The 16,157-nt window shown below is 38.6% G+C and overlaps 1 protein-coding gene and 1 long non-coding RNA gene across 7 annotated transcripts in view; one reads left to right on the top strand and one right to left on the bottom strand.

The window, feature by feature from the left end:
• The window catches only part of LOC116554007, a 90,506-nt gene extending 83,848 nt beyond the window's left edge, over positions 1 to 6,658 (bottom strand). For 2 of the 3 annotated variants that reach the window (XR_004270008.1, XR_004270007.1), the window contains exon 1: positions 6,580 to 6,657. This is a non-coding gene — a long non-coding RNA (uncharacterized LOC116554007). Of the gene's footprint in view, positions 1 to 6,579 lie in introns of all 3 variants that reach the window. The other variant, XR_004270006.1, reaches the window with a different exon arrangement.
• Positions 6,657 to 16,157, top strand: part of FAM204A (family with sequence similarity 204 member A) — a 36,462-nt gene continuing 26,961 nt past the window's right edge. Inside the window, exons 1-6 of one of the 4 annotated variants that reach the window (XM_032281786.1) lie at positions 6,663 to 6,742; positions 7,086 to 7,283; positions 12,627 to 12,868; positions 13,407 to 13,494; positions 13,620 to 13,650; positions 13,822 to 13,921. In XM_032281786.1, the coding sequence (XP_032137677.1) occupies positions 12,635 to 12,868; positions 13,407 to 13,494; positions 13,620 to 13,650; positions 13,822 to 13,921 (453 nt within the window). In that variant the 5' untranslated portion in view covers positions 6,663 to 6,742; positions 7,086 to 7,283; positions 12,627 to 12,634. Of the gene's footprint in view, positions 6,743 to 7,085; positions 7,284 to 9,916; positions 11,499 to 12,626; positions 12,869 to 13,406; positions 13,495 to 13,619; positions 13,651 to 13,821; positions 13,922 to 16,157 lie in introns of those variants that run through there. The other 3 variants (XM_032281785.1, XM_032281783.1, XM_032281784.1) reach the window with 3 other exon arrangements.

The following is a 16,157-nucleotide window of genomic DNA, read 5'->3' as shown; positions in this document are numbered from 1 at the left end:
AACACATAAAATACTTAAATAATAACACTGAATAAGAATTGATTGCCTTGTACTTCAGATGGTGGAAACCGTGGAAGATTCTGAAGGGCTCTTCTGGCCACATTCAAAGTGAGATGTGAAGTCTTTAATTCGTTTTCTTTTTCACTTTAAACTTACAGCTTTTCCTTCACAAGCATGTCAGGATCTAGTGCTTAGCAGTTATGATATGATTAGTGTGATAGGTAGTGGTGTTTTGTGGGCCAAAAAAAAAAAATGATGGAGAATAAGATTCTAAAGTTACTGAACTAAAATTGGAAAAGAGGTTTCCAGATGGTGTACCTCTACCTGTATTTGTGTGGAGGACATTAGCTGGCCTGGAATTTTCATTCCGTGATATGTAGGAATCAAAGGAGAGGCAGAAAGCACTTTTTAGATTCACTCTGTCCTGAGAGGGAAATGTATTGGGTTAGCCCCCAAGAGAACTCCCAGGAGGCCACCTGCATGACCACTACTCACCTGAAACAGATTTGTTGTTTAGAATAAGTTGAGAATGTGGTGGTAAAGGTAGAGAGAGAGTGAGAAGCGATGTACAATAGTTTGTTGTGGGGGATGTTTGAAAGATTAATCAGGCCAGGCACAGTGGCTCATGCCTGTAATCCTAGCACTTTGAGAGGCTTAGACAGGCAGATCACCTGAGGTCAGGAGTTTGAGACCAGCCTGGCCAACATGGCTAAACCCCATCTCTACTAAAAATACAAAAATTAGTCAGGCGTGGTGGCACATGCCTGTAATCCCAGCTACTTGGGAGGCTGAGGCAGGAGAATTGCTCGAACCCAGGAGGTGTAGGTTGCAGTGAGCTGATAACCCGCCACTGTACTCCAGCCTGGGCAATAGAGTGAGACTCTGTCTCAAAAATGCTAGTAAGCAAGCAAGCAAGCAAGCAAGCAAGGTTAATGTATTATGAAAATTCTAGTAAAGAAGGTATCCACAAGGGATGGATTGAATTCATAAAACTGAAGACCGAATATGAATGGATGGAAAGCATGAACAAAAATCATAAGAGGAAAGATATAAAAGCAAGAATGAGAGGGAATGAATGAATGAATGAATGAATGGTGAAAACATTAGATTTGATGAGGAGAATTGTCCCTTATCCTCTATTCCCATTGTCTTTGTCCACAGGCTAATCATTATTTCCATAATGACCTTCTAGCCAGGGGCCCTTCATGTTGGCTCAACTCCCTCCAAATCCATCTTTCATATTCATAAGATTGTAACATTAATCTCCCTGGAGCAACTGCTTCACTATATCACTCTCTTGATAGAATCCTGCCATCCCTTCTACTGTTATCAAGTTAGAACTTGTCTGTTTCCCTTAGCGGAGGCTCCACAGTCTGATGCAAGCTGGTTTCTTATATCTTCTTAAACCACAACATTCCTGTCCCTCTTCATTTGTTCACATGATGCTCCTAAACCACCTTCCTTATATTCCTCTTTATCACATGCATTGACATCTTCACTTCTGCCATCCATCCATCCTCTGCACAAACATTTACTGAGCACCTACTACATGACAATGGGAACTCACATCATGCAGGGGCTCACAACCTCAGAGGATATGAACCCATGACAACCAATCTGAGAAAGCCCTCATGTGCTACGTACTGACTATCATGAAAGCATGGAGAAGAAAGGTGTGAACTGCAAGACCCAGGAAAGATTTAACTTGGGAGGTAATATTTGCTCTGGATTTCGAAGGATGAAAAGATACTTAACAGGTATAAAAGAGAAAGGTATTTAAGGCAAAGGAAATAGTATATACTAAACTCCACCTAGCTTACTTTTCCATTCTTAGGACTTCCGTAGTTCATACTTACATTATGAACCTCACAATTTTAGTACTTACGGTTTAAACATTATTATGTCTCAGACTATAAACTTCTTGAGGCCAGTCTCTATACAGTTCTTCTTTTGAATCTTCAACCCCTAGCATAGTGCTGAGCATTGGGCACACAGTAAGGATCATGAAGATATTGACAGATGAATCTAATACTCTATGAACATTTATGGGTTTCTTAGTTTTTACAAGTAAAGGAAAGAAGCTAATACCTGTTGGCCACTGACTACATACCAGGCTTTACATTAAAGCTTTACATGCATTTCTTCATTCAGAGAAATTTATCAGACAGTGGGATGTTTTTGGAAGATGAAGGTATTAGGAAAAGCAGATTAACATAGACTTCAATATAATGAATCAGGAAAGATTGAAGAGGATTCCTCAGATGGAATCTGATCACTCACTAGGTTGTGAGGGGGAAGGAGAGAGAGAAGACATTTTGCTCTTGAAACCTCTCTTTTTATGAGTACCCAGTGGGTATATCATGCCACTGGCTAGTAATGATATCCATGCTTTATTGATTGCATTATGCTGGCATTTATCAGGAAACTCTTCTTAAAAGAGGCAATGTGACAGTTGAGACAGCAGGATCTTTTGAGTCCAGTGAAACTTCTCCACCCTGATTCTGCATGTTACTAAGCATGTGATATTAGGCAAGTTTCTTTTCCCTTTTTTTTTTTTTGAGACAGAGTCCCACTCTGTTGCCAGGCTGGAGTGTAATGGTATGATCTTGGCTCACCACAACCTCCGACTCCCTGATTCAAGCTATTCTCCTGACTCAGCCTCCCGAGTAGCTAGGATTACAGGCACCTGCCACTGCGCCCAGCTAATTTTTGTATTTTTAGTAGAGACAGGGTTTCACCATGTTGGTCAGGATCTCCTGACCTTGTGATCCACCCGCCTTGGCCTCCCAAAATGCTGGGATTATAGGCGTGAGCCATCGCGCCCGGCCTAGGCAAGTTTCTTAAGCTCTTGAAATTTTAAATTTCCTTAGCTATAAAATGGATACAATACCAGCTACCTCATAAGATATTAGATATAAATTGCCTAGCATACAAAAACGCTCAATAAGCCTCCCTTCCTTATTCTGCTTTCTCCCTATGTACAACCTATTAGACCTGAAAAATCTGGAAGTACTAGCCATGACCAATAAATAAGAAGTGCTTTTCTTTGGCAATATCCTATATCGCAAAAATTTTGTTTTCTCAAATGTCAAGTCCTGTTGATATTGTAGTGTCAGTTATTCGACATATTCTTGGAAGACTAACATTGTTTATAGATGCTTCAGTTTGCACACCTAAAAAAAAAAAAAATCCAGATAGAGAAATTGTCATTCCTTAATCATGAAGAACATCAACACAAGTCCCGAAATTCAGAGCTCCCTGGTTTCAATTCTTTTGCTTAAGTCACTAAATCACCTTTCTTCCCTCAATGCCAAAAAAGAAGTGTTTGTATAGAAGGAAATTAATATTCTCTTTCTCAGTTTCACCAAGAAGTACATTTATTATATGTTCAACAAAGTTGTATTCACTTTTCCAACTGAAAAACATTTAAGGGATTTCATCATATTTTGAGAAATTATTCATCAATCAGAGATTTAGCAGCCACCAAAAAGGACTCCACAATTAATCTTTTATAATATGGGTGTGACTTATAATCTCTACACTAAAAAAATTATTAAATGTAAGGGAAAACTGTTCATAGACCATAATATTTCTTGGCAAAGAAAAACTGCTTTGTGTTTTTAAAGATATGGTTGAGAATTTAAATGAAAGCTACATGCTTGAAATTAGTGCCAGATGCAACACAATTCAAGCACAATTCGCTAGCTGCATCAGATATTTCACTATGATTTAGTAAAAGGTATCCAACAATTCTACGTTTCATAGAAATTTCACAAATACAAGTATTTCATTCACAAAATGCATGGCTTGGCAGGCTTCCAGGGCAGGAATTTGCTGGAAGGAAGGTAAATTTATTGATTAACATAAATCAAAGGACTGACATTTTCCCTAGAAAACTGACAAAACAATAATCAGAAACTGAAGGTCTTACAACCAGAGAAGAGAAGTCTGAGCTATTATTTACATTTATTATAGGCATCCAGTAATATGATAAACAATTAGGTAGTTAAGAATTCTCAAATCAGCATTGAGAAACTTAATTTTAAAATGTTAGATATTTTTGAAGTAGGATTTTCCAAAAACCTTTGCTATGAAATCTGGTGTTTGTAAATCTTTGTAGTAGTTATCATTATATGCCACCTCTATACTTTACATTTATTAATATATGCACTAAATAGTGAGCATCCTTTAATGAGCTATATATAGAAACAAAAAACAACTCTTTTTTTTTTTTTTTTTTTTGAGATGGAGTTTTGCTCCTATCGTCTAGGTTGGAATGCAGTGGCGCAATCTCAGCTCACTGCAACCTCTGCCTCTCAGGTTCAAGCTTTCTCGTGCCTCAGCCAACTGAGTAGCTGGGATTACTGGCGTGTGCCATCACGCCCCAAAACTTATAGTTATACAAAATATAAGTTTTGCATTTTTACTAGAGATGGTGTTTCACCATGTTGGCCAGGCTGGTCCTGAACTGTTGACCTCAAGTGATCTGCCCTCCTCGGCCTCCCAAACTGCTGAGATTAAATGTGTGAGCCACTGTGCCTGGCCCCTGATCATCTTAAACATGCAAAAATTAATTCCTTCCTACCCCATGCCTCAGTTCTTCCCCCTCTGCTATCTCTTTCCCCATTCTGGTCACATTTCCATCATCAGCAATTGTTATGAACTGAATGTTTGTGCACCCCTAAAATTCCTATCTTGACGCCATAACCCACGGTGTGGCTGTATTTGGAGATGTGGCCTCTAAGGCAGTAATTAAGGTTAAATAAGGTCAGAATGGTAGAACCCTGATCCAACAGGATTAGTGTCCTTTTAAATACAGAGAGGAGACAAGGGAGAGCTTCCCCAACTGTGCACACAAAGAAGAGGTGATGGGAGCACAATAAGGCACGGGTGGCTGCCTACCAGGCAAGAGAAGAGGCCTCAAAATGAAACCGACTTTGCTGGCATCTTGATCTTAGACTTTCCAGCATCTAGAATTGTGAGAAATAAACTCCTGTTGCCTAAGCTACCCTGTCTGTAGTATTTTGCTATAACAGCCTGAGTAGGTGAAGAACAATTAAGAGGCCTAATGCAGTTACAACAGCACTCCCAGGCACACCTTTCTGTTAACCGTTTAACTTTTTAAAGATTTGGATTCAAGGAAAATCCTATTGAGAAGCTGAAGAGATTTGGCCAAAAGAGATTTATACAGATCCTTAACTCATTCAGCCTTGCTTCTACTTTAGACTCACAGACTGTGAACAGGAAAAGGGACCTCATCGATCCAAACTTGATTCAGGTTTTACTATGATTCTGGGGTTATAGAAAACTGCTCTCTAAACTTGGTGCATCTTCTGGAAGATGTTGGAGGTGAGATGGTGTAGTGGATAGTTAAGTAATAGGATTAGCCATCTGTTGATGCGAAACTGAGATATATTACTGAGTGCAACGCAAAATTTTATACATGTTTAGCCTGCTTTGAAGAAAGACATTATTGGTAATGTTAACAGCAAAAAAAAGCTAAGATTGAAAATTAGTGTGGGCCAGGTAACATGTTAAAGGCTTTATGTGTACGGTAGCCTTCCTTATCCACAGGAAATACCTTCCAATAGCTGCCTGAATCCTGGAATAATGGTGAACCCCATATATAATTTTTCAATCTGATAACCAAGTTGGCTACTAAGAGACTAAGAACCTGGTGGCATAACAACATACATATGCAGGACAAAGCGATGATTCACACTGCAGGAGGCTCCATCAGGACAGCCAGAATGGGCTTGCAATTAAACATTTGAATTGTTCATTTCTGGAATTTTCCACTTAATGTGTTTGGACCTGGGTTGACCCCAGGTAATTGAAATTATGCTAAGAGAAGCCACAGATGAGGGAAGCCTAGTGTATTTTCTTTCTTTTTTTTTTTTTTGCTTTTGAAACAGGGCCTGGCTCTGTTGCCCAGGCTTTTATTATACAATCATCACAAAATTAGCAAAAAGGCACACTTAATCTTATTCTTATTATAAAACACTATTTCAGAAAATGAAAATATTTCTAAAATAGCCCTATTCCCATCCCTATCACACGGGATATTTTATTTTCTTCACAGTACTTTTCTCGTTCATTTTTTTTTTTCCTTATTTTCTATGCTCCCCAAGCACCCACTTCAGGGCATAACACACTGTCTGCCACAAAAAAGAAAAAAGTTGGATCAAGCACCTGGACTCCATCACCAGATGGTAAGCGCCACGAGAGCAGGAGTCTGCCCGTTTTCCGCTAACCAGGGATTGGCAGGGTGTCTGGCACAAAGTGGGCGCCCAATAAGTAGGCGAAGAAAGAAAGAAAAAAAAATACATATATATATATAAAACGGAAGAGAGGGAGGGGAAAGGATGAATGAATGAAAACATTTACAGAAGGGCCTAAAAAGAAAGCACTCTCCAAGAGTCTCCCTCCCGGTGGCATCAACTCTCAGTTCAGTATTTGTGTCAGCCCTTTCCTCGCCTAGACGCAGTCGCCTACAGCAAGGAATGAAGAAAGAACAAAGTCTTTAAAATAACGCTCGAAGAAAGAGAAAAGAGAAAAAATAAGAAAGAAAGGAATTACCTCCTTCGGGCGTACTAAAAAGGGAAACCCCGCGAGGCCGGTTGCCCTAGCGACCTTAAGGCCAGAACGGCCCCAGCCCATTGGCTGAGACACAGGAGCCAATGAGAAGGCGCGATGTTGACTGGGGTCTTAAGATGGCTGCTGGGCTGCCGCTTCCTGACAGGTGAGTACGGCTTACGGAGGGCTGGTTACCCGGCTGCTTGGGCTCGGGCGTGATGAGTTCGGGAGGGCCTCTTGCGGGCAGCCGAGGGAGCAGGCATGGGCGGCCTCATAGTTCCTTGGCCAAGCCTTCTGGAGTAGGCTAGAAAAGCCCCCGGTCCGGGCCTGCGGAATTGACGGCGGGGCCGCCCTCCGCTTTCCTCGGAAGGGGAGTCGCAGCGTCCTCCCCAGCCTGTTAGTGGGAGGGAGTTTCTCAATCCCACCCTGGTTAAAGTGAGAGGACAGTGAGGAGGCTTTCGATTGGGGAAACAGGCTCGTGTTTACAGTTGCTGTATCCCGGAAAACAGCTCCAGTTAATGAGAATGCCAGCAGGCTAGACATCATTCGGAATCTGCAGCGCTTAGTTCTGTGCCCGGGAGGGGATTCTGCCTGTTCTGGGATTGGAGTGTGGCATTGCCGCCAGAAAGCCCGCAGAGTTCCGGGTTGTGCAGCCCTGCAGGAACAGGTGTACCTTCTAGACCCGTCCTCTTGCAGTCTTGGGCCTTGTAAGTATTTTAACGGTGGAATCGACTTAAAATGAGCTTTGAACTGTTAACTTGGTTTATTGTCTTTCCATGCAGGATCTTGGGTCTGGGGAAATTTTCTCCAGGCCTCAGGTAAGCGACCACTCTCTTTAATTAAAACAGTTGCATACATGCAGAATCTTGCTAAATAAGTAGTTTTTCTGGATAGGCCGATTGTCAACTTAAATTCGCTCTCAGGCCTGTGATTCAGTTGTCCTTTCTGTACCCTTTTTGAGAAAAGGAGAATATTGATTTCATAAAAGTAAATAGGATATTTACATTAATGTTGATGTTAGCATACTTGAAAATAGTAACTATTTTTAAGTCACAGAAACTTGATTATGATGTAAATTATTTAACAATCTAAATAATTGTGATGGCTTATGATTAGTATACAAGTGAAATTAATTTTAGATCAGACCAAGTTCAGGTTTCTGGGATTATTTCTAATCAAATACAAAATATGGTAAATAAGACAGCCTTATACAATGAAAATGGAATTTAAATTCTGGAAAGGAGCCAGAAAACATTTACTCATTGAGCTGCTCAAATATATCTTGTGGGTTTTGGTTAAAAGCAACTGCCTGGTTGTCCAGAAAATAGACATTATTGCTCAGACCTCTGACTGTGACTTTGATGTATGCAATGCAATTTAGTATAACATCTTACATAGCTTTCTGTACTCAAAAAGTATAGAAAAAAATTCTTCTTAACCAAATTTAACAAGTCTTTAAATGTAGGCTAAATCATTCTCAGACCCAGTCTCAAATTCTTGCCCCCACTTACAACTCTGCCCTTTAAAAGTTCATAATCTAAAGCCATGGGGCTCAATTTTTGTAAAACAAGTGGATCAGAATGTATTAGGCAGGTGAATTATTCCATCTGTAAGTTGGGGGCGGGGTGAGTAGGGGAGGGGTGGATATAGATAGGAATTCCCAGTGGAAGGGTTGTTGTGAAGACTAGTGGTAAACCAAGGCCTGCCACAGTGTTTGTATGTCATGTGTAACAGTGACCTGCTTTGTTTCCCCGTTCTGGTTCTTGTGTTTCCATTTGTAACTAGGGTTTCTTCCCCTTCTCAGTGTCCTGAAGTGTAGTGTCTCTCTGAAAACATCCTCTTGCCTGAGTTCCTAGGTAAAGGAGAGAAATCTTACCTACTGGGATACTGGGCTCCAATCAGGATTGCAGTCCTGGAGAGAATGGAATGTGACATCCAGGAATGAGGTGACACTGGGCATTTAGGGCACTTATAACATCAAAATCATAAAGAGACATTTTTACAGTTGTAAGACATCTCAGAGATCATTTGAGCAAACCTTCATTTTGTAGCTTAAGAATGGAGGCCCAGACAAATGCAGTGGCTTTCTCCTAATTATGTTGTTCAGGACTAGAAACCATCTTCCGACATTGAAGACCGTTTTCCCCTATAACCAGTGCACAATCTAGAACAGTTTTTATTATAATTTGATTTCTCCCTGGATGCTGTATTTTGAAAGATTGTGTCTACTAAACCATATTTATGAATGGTTTTTCTGATAAAAACCAGGCCTATAACTACCAGTGAACCTCTGATTAACATGTGGTGAAGAATAATGCTTCACTGAATTTGTCTTTTCCCATAAAGGCAAATGGTACTGTCTCACTGAGGGAAAAAATAAAAGTTTGAGCTTTTTGAAATTAGCTTAGAGACCCCTGTTACTGTATTCTTACTTAGATTAGGACCTACTGAACTGTATCCTGTTTTCGATTCATTGTTACCTGACCAACTATGCTAAATAATGACAATGGGTGATTTTCAAGGGCAAAAAAAAAAAGAAAAAAACCTAGTTATTCAGACTAGGACAGTATATAAATATTTTCAGTTCATGTCAAATTGTGTCAGCCCAGGACTAAAGGTATGTTCTGCATGGTACACATAGAATGTCTTTGAAAATAATTGTGGGATCGAATAAATCTTAACTCTAGAGGTGGAGGGTGTATAAAATGAAGAAGGTGGTATACAAAACCATAGAAAGACAAAGGATCCTGAGTCACTTACATTTTCCTTAGGGCTAAAATAATTATATTGAAAATTATTTGGTTGCAAGGTAAAAAAAGAAAAGAAAACTTATGATTTAATACATTGGCTGTTATATGGACTTGGCTATAATCTATACTAAAAAAATTAAGTTTCTGTTTCTCTGGTATTCCACGTCTCCTGAGACTGGCTGAGTGAATTTTCACAGTTAAAGGGTAATTTGGGATTATCTGCTTTAAAATAAAGAACTGTAATCTGAAAGGCATGAGTAAGAGACACTTCAAAGAAATAGAGAATCATCTTCCACAGCAGCCAAAACAGGAATTACAGGACACCTAACATGGTGCCAGTTGGAAACTTTGTGAGTGACAAGTATATGCTATGAATAGAAAGACTGTTTTCAAACATGAGTCCAAAGCAAAAGTCACTAAGCAGCCACTCCATATTGGCTGATCTGTAATTGGGCTGCTGCTTACACAGGCAACTCCGTTTTGCAGGCTCCGCAGTGAGTGGCAGCAGTTACCCGTGTTTATCAGTGACTGCTGAGTCTTCCTTGTTTTTTTTTTTTTTTTTTTTTTTTGAGGGTTGTGGGAAAAAAGTGGCACATGACTTTAAAGATTTTCAAGAGTGGAGTTCAGAAACATACCTGATTTGAATTTTGCCTGGATTTACTGGTGGATTCCATTTTTTTTTTTTTTTGAGTTATTTTAATCTTTTTCCTTTGGGTATACTCGAGAAATTATGATACCAGGCAGATGCCATATTGAGGACAGATTTTAATGCCACATCAGCAGGAGCTAAAAATATGTAATTTTGAGAAAATTTTAAAAGCTATAAAAATTCATAACTACTTGAAGGCTGATGAGCAACAACAACAGCAAAAAGCATGCCTTCTTCAGGGCAACTGAGACTGCTCCCCAGAGGGAAGCATGTTTGGGTGTCCAGAGCATAGACTGTCACCCTGCAGAGATGCTAAAACAGTGGTTTAGTGGAAGACCTGTGCACTGCCCATTGGAGAGGCATATGCTTTTCATGAGCAGTCACATCTGAAGTCCAGGCCAAGGAATACTTGACTCAAAAATTCAACAGAATCTTGCCATGTGTGCAGATGTCATTTCATGAGGCTAGAGATTTTTGCCTGTTTTATATACTTCTTTCCCCATGGTCTTGAAGAGTGTCTGGGACACAGGTGGGCATGTAAAAGATTTTATGGACAGGAAGGGAAACAGTTATTTCTAATATAGATCCCAGTGATGCTAAGAAATTTCTTACTAAGTCCTTAAATGATAATGAGCGTAAAGGTATACTGTATGCCCATGACCAAGTCATACTGTAACTTATTACTGCTTTCTTCCCCTTGCTCTCAGAACAGGAGAAATCTTTTTTTATTAATAGCATGACATCTGTTTTTCAATATTGGCATATTTTACATGATGTCTTTTGTGGTATCAGAATATCTCAAGAGTACTTCTGCTCCAACTTTAAAAATCCACAGACAGGTTTAGGGCTATATCTGGGTTTTATGGGGCCTGGAGCTTATGTAACTTCGGGTCTCTTCTTTTAAAAAAGAAATGCAATTTCTGAATAGAAACTAGGTACAGTGCTTTGGAAGGACCTGTGCAAATAAAGAACCTTGGAGCTTAAGGTTACCATTATCTTCCTGGTAATTTGCCTCTCATTTTATTGCTCCATTCAGAAAATGAAACACTAACATTTGTTATAGATACTTCACATCATACTGTGAATATCAAGGAAGCAAATGATTGCATCAGTTGCTAAGTGAGTGCACCACAAGTTTTAGAAACTTCAAAACTATCTTATGAACCCTGTCACCCATGATAGAAGTGATAAAAATGTAATACATGGGCACAGAAATAATAATACCAAAGAGAACTTAACATTTATTGAGCCCCTAGGACCTCCTAAACACTGTGTTGAGGGGCTTATCTCATTTAATCCTCAGAGTAACCCTATAAGCAGTATAATTATCCTTGTGTTACAGATAAAGAAATTGAGGTTCAGAGATGTTAAATGATTTCCTCATACCACTAGTAGTGGCAGAGTCAAGATTCTAGTTGGAGCAGTTAGATGCCAGAGTCCTTCCTCATAAAAAGCCAACAGAACATTTGGTGAGGATATTTCAGAGAGCCCCCAACTGATGAGCTGGACCAAAACCACAAAAAGTAAGATCTGATTCTTTGGACTTGGGAGGAGGTCTTTAAAAGGTAACAGAAATCTGTTATTGCAAAATCCCCAATGCGTTTGTCTCAGAGAGAATGGTAATTTTTTTTTAACCAGGTTGATCACAATATGGGACAGAAAACTGCAAAACAAATTTCCATCCTTCCATTTCATTACTTCAGATTGATAATAAATCGTGAGCAGTACAACTGACTTCTCTATTTAGGCATCTTTTGAAGGAACTGGTTTAGGCTCAGTATATGTGCTAATAGACTGTGCCATGGAGATCAATAGTGAATATGTACTCAAGTATTATAATTTTAGGAAATGATTACAATTCTGCTATTTTAAGTCATTTTTTTAAAACTTAATGGTTCTCTCTACCAATGGACTGTATAGCTATTGCTAAATTTTACCTTGAACTTTACCGTTAGCTTCCCAAATATAGTATTGTTATTTTAAAAAGCTGTACATTTTTGTTAAATTGTTAGGATTATATTTCATTTAATATTATTTTAGCAAACAGTACTAAACTGAAAATTAGGATATCCTTTTTATTACCATACCTGCCTCAAACTACTTACATAGCTTAACATTTTTCCTTTAGTTATTTTCCTGCTTCTTAGACAATACACCCTCTGAAAGCTTTGTGCATTAAATATAGGTGAAACATGCAACTTTATTCTCTAATTGGAATAGCTTGAAATATGGTATTTTAATCTTAAATTGCTTGCAAAGTATGTTGTTAGGCTTTTAACATTCTTGAGCAATGCTTTACTGAATTTTATGGTTTTTTGTAGACAGAACTACTCATATTAGAGAATTAGGGTCCTATTTTCTTTACCTGTAGGTGTATGTTGTAACAAACTTGTTTAAACAGCTTTTAAACTTCTAAACTTTTTTTTTACTTACACAAGTGAAGATTTTAATCATTTTAATATAACAGGTCCATCCTATGACATTTTAGATTAAAAAAGAAAAGTTTAGATGGACTGTTCCCAAGCCATTGTTGTAATTATTAGGCTCCTGGAATGTCTTGTAATGGTCTTAAAATTATTAATCTTTTAAGACCATTACAAGACATTCCAGGAGCCTAATAATTAATAATAAATTAATCTTTTTCCTCATAGAAGAAAAGATGTGGAGTGGGCTGCTACCTCCTGGCCTAAATGAAAGTGATGTTGAGTCCAACTCTGAAGATGAAGCTACATTGGAGAACTCTGGACTTAACTTACAGGAAGATAAAGAGGATGGGAGCATCAGTAAAACAGAAATCACAGATTTTTCAACAGATGAACCAAAAACTGAAATGGAGTCAAATGTAAATGCCTATGAAGAGTGTCCTTCTGGAATTCCCATAGATATGTGGAATGTAGGTTTTCTCTGAAATGCTCTTGCTAAAGCCTGTATGTGTGTGTACACAGCCCTTTGTGGATCTCTGCCCTGGTCAGAATGTGTGTGTTTTCTTGGGACTTAACAGGGTGGGAGATGGACTCAGGATGCTTTTGCTATTCTCTGAGGCATTGGCCACTTAGATACTTTATTTTGTTTTTCATAGAAAGACAAAAGGGAAAAAAAAAAAACTCAAACCACTATATGGGATTAGCTGTTTGCCTAGTGCGGAGCATGAGGAGTTTCTGTCTTTATTTTATGTTTTATTTATCTTTTTTGTTATGTGCGTGAGTTTCACTCTCAAATTATCAAATGACTTATTTCAAAACAAGTGAGTATCAAAACTCAGGTTGTGAATCTCAGAGAATAGAGCATCTCAAGAACTGACTACCGTCATTAAATTGGTGTCTTTATACATGCCAGAATATAATTGTTTTATTACTTAATGTGTTACTTTTTAAATGCATGTTTTCCTGGAATGTTTATTTGCTTCTCAATATTTTTTTTCTTTTACATAGAAATTTCAAGAATTGCATAAAAAACATTCTGAACAGAAAAACACAACCTCAAGATTCAGAGGGAAAAAAAGAAAACGCTCCAGAAAAGGTGTTTTGTTTTAATTCAGGTTGTTAGTCATGCTAATGCTAACTTGTGACTGAGTTCCACAATTTTTTAAAAATATGATTTTGAAATTGCTGGAGTTAGGTATTGACACTGTGAATTCTTTTCAGATAAATTGAAGAATGAGAAAGAATCTCATAGGTAGGTAGAATTTAAAGTAGTTATTATTTTAGGCCATTGTAGAAATTGTTGAACTAATTGTCTCTGATAGTAATTGAATATATGAACTAGTAATTGTAGTAACCAATTAAAAACAGTAAAAATAAAAGATAGTCTATATTGTGTAAAACAAAACTTACTATCTTCTTTTAGTGAACAATCCTCAAATGAAACCCAGTGGAAGGAGCTTACACAGTATTTTGGAGTCAATGATAGATTTGACCCTCCTGTTAAAAGGAAAAAAGTTGAGAAGGTAAGATTTTTGTTATTGCATCTTATACCAGCTAGAAGGATACGTCTGTGATTAGCCTTGCCTAGAGCACTTGTCCTCATTAATTCATTCAGCTAAAAAGTTAGGATGCCTACTATGTACCCAAAACACTGCTAAATAAGTAAATATATAGTTATTAAAAAACTGTTAACAGAACAGGTCATTGTGAAAACATTAAAATGGGGTTGCACTTTAGCATGGATGGTCAAGGAAAGCCTTTCACAGAAGGTGCCATGTCACCGAGACCTGAAGGATGGAAAAATCTGTCTATATAAAGAATGCTAGCACAGAGGCATCAGTAAAGATCCTAGGGAAGAGTCGTCCTAGGACATTCCACTAAGTGTAGGAAGGCCAGCTTGGCTGGAATGGGGTCAGCAAGGAGGAGGGTAGCCCATGATACGATTAGAGAGGCAGGCAGGCAGTGATCAAATTGTGTAGGACCTCAAAGGGCATGGTAAGGAAATGGGTTTTATTCACAACGCAATTGGGAGTCAAAAAGGCTTTTAAGTCAAGAGAATGACATGATCTATGTTAAAAAGATTCGTGTGGCTGTTACTTAGTGAATTGATTGTGAGACAGCAAAAATAGATTGGAGCAGAACAGATAAGAGACTTCTAGGCATAAGATGATGATGGACTGAACCAGAATGATTCTGCTGAAGAAGGAAAATGGACGGATTTGAGGCATATTGTAGAAGTAAAATTGATGATATTTGCCCCTGGATTGCTTGAGAGGTGCTAGGGAGGGTTTGGGTCATATGGAAGGAGAGAGACCCGTTCAAAGCTTTGGCTTAAGCAATGATGTGAATAGTGATGTTACAAAGAGAAATTTGGGGAGGGGAAAGGATTGAGAGTGGGTCCTAGCCAAAGTTCAGTTTGGGACTTGAGTGTTACTGGGAAGCAGGAGCAGAGTAGATGGTTAGTATAAGGAGGTAGGAATTCAGGGGAGAGTCTGACCTTGAGATGCACATTTGGAGTTGTCAGTTTCTAGACATACTAATACGTTGTAAAGGCTGGTATGAATGAGTAACTCACATATTCACTCAGGGAAATGTTGACATTCACACAGGGAAATGTTGGAGCATAAAAATCAAGTGCTCAGTGGTAGAGCTGGAGGCACAGGGGCTGGTTGAAACCCAAGTATATTGTATCCTGTGTGTAGTAGACAGATGCCTCTTTCATGGATCATTTCTGTAGACTGTTGTGTGTACCTAGAGACCTTTGTCATTTTCTGATCCATCAGTGTTTCTTCCAAAGTACCTCTGATTTTAAATCCATCATTGCACGGTACTGTGTCATTGAGGGTGCACACGTTTAGGAACGGGCAAAACAGAATATTGCATGTGAATTTTTTGATTCCAACTTTGCCAAAGTTTCTTATCATCCAAAAACAGTCCCTGGAACGCTGGGGAATTGGAACCAGAAACTCTTTCTGCCTCAACTAATTATTGCTGCTGAGCAATCTCCTTTTTACAAGTGTTCAAGCAGGTGCGGAAACGCTAAATTTCTTGCAAAGAAAAATCACTGGTACAGTTGAAACTAGAAAGCAAGTTTCATGACACCAGTCTCAGTTTCCTAGGCTCAATGCAGAAGGGGTGTTAACCGTTTGCAAGTGTAATTGCCATTCTCTTGTGATGCCGATGAGCTGAGAGCAGTGGCTATGTGGTGGGGGATGCTCTTGACTGTACCAAATGTGTTCTAAGGCATTATGGAAGAGGAGGACCATGCTGGCAGCTCGGGTTTGTGTATTATCTCTGGCAGACCTGTCATAGAGTTCCAGTTGCTGGATGGATTGTTCTTTTGAGGGAAAGAATGGTCAAAGATTGATGCTATTAGGAAATTTTTTTTTTAATTTTACTTGTGAATTAGATGGTCTTTGATTTTCACCTGTTTACAGTATTTGTTATGTTTTCTCATAACTATATTGGCATTACAATGTTTAAATTATTTCTTAGTGAAATTAAAGCCACGAAATGAACTTCCTAGCTACTCTAAAAAGTTCAGACTTAGAGATTTGTTTTTACAGTCTATCTTTATTAAAATTTTATTATCCTACATATAAATTGTACCTTCTTGATACCTGCTAGACACCAGGCTTACTCTTATTCATTGTTTAGGATTTGGAATTTGTATGAAGTTACTTTCATACAGGTTACCAGGATTCTTTGCACAAAATTAAACAACTCAATTTTAGGAACCAGTGTTCTATTTCACATTAT

The sequence above is a fragment of the Sapajus apella genome, unplaced genomic scaffold (genome assembly GCF_009761245.1).
Source record: "Sapajus apella isolate SASKATOON/1434 unplaced genomic scaffold, GSC_monkey_1.0 scaffold13, whole genome shotgun sequence".
NCBI classification, from domain to species: Eukaryota; Metazoa; Chordata; class Mammalia; order Primates; family Cebidae; genus Sapajus; species Sapajus apella.
This window is presented reverse-complemented; position numbering and strand designations above follow the sequence as displayed.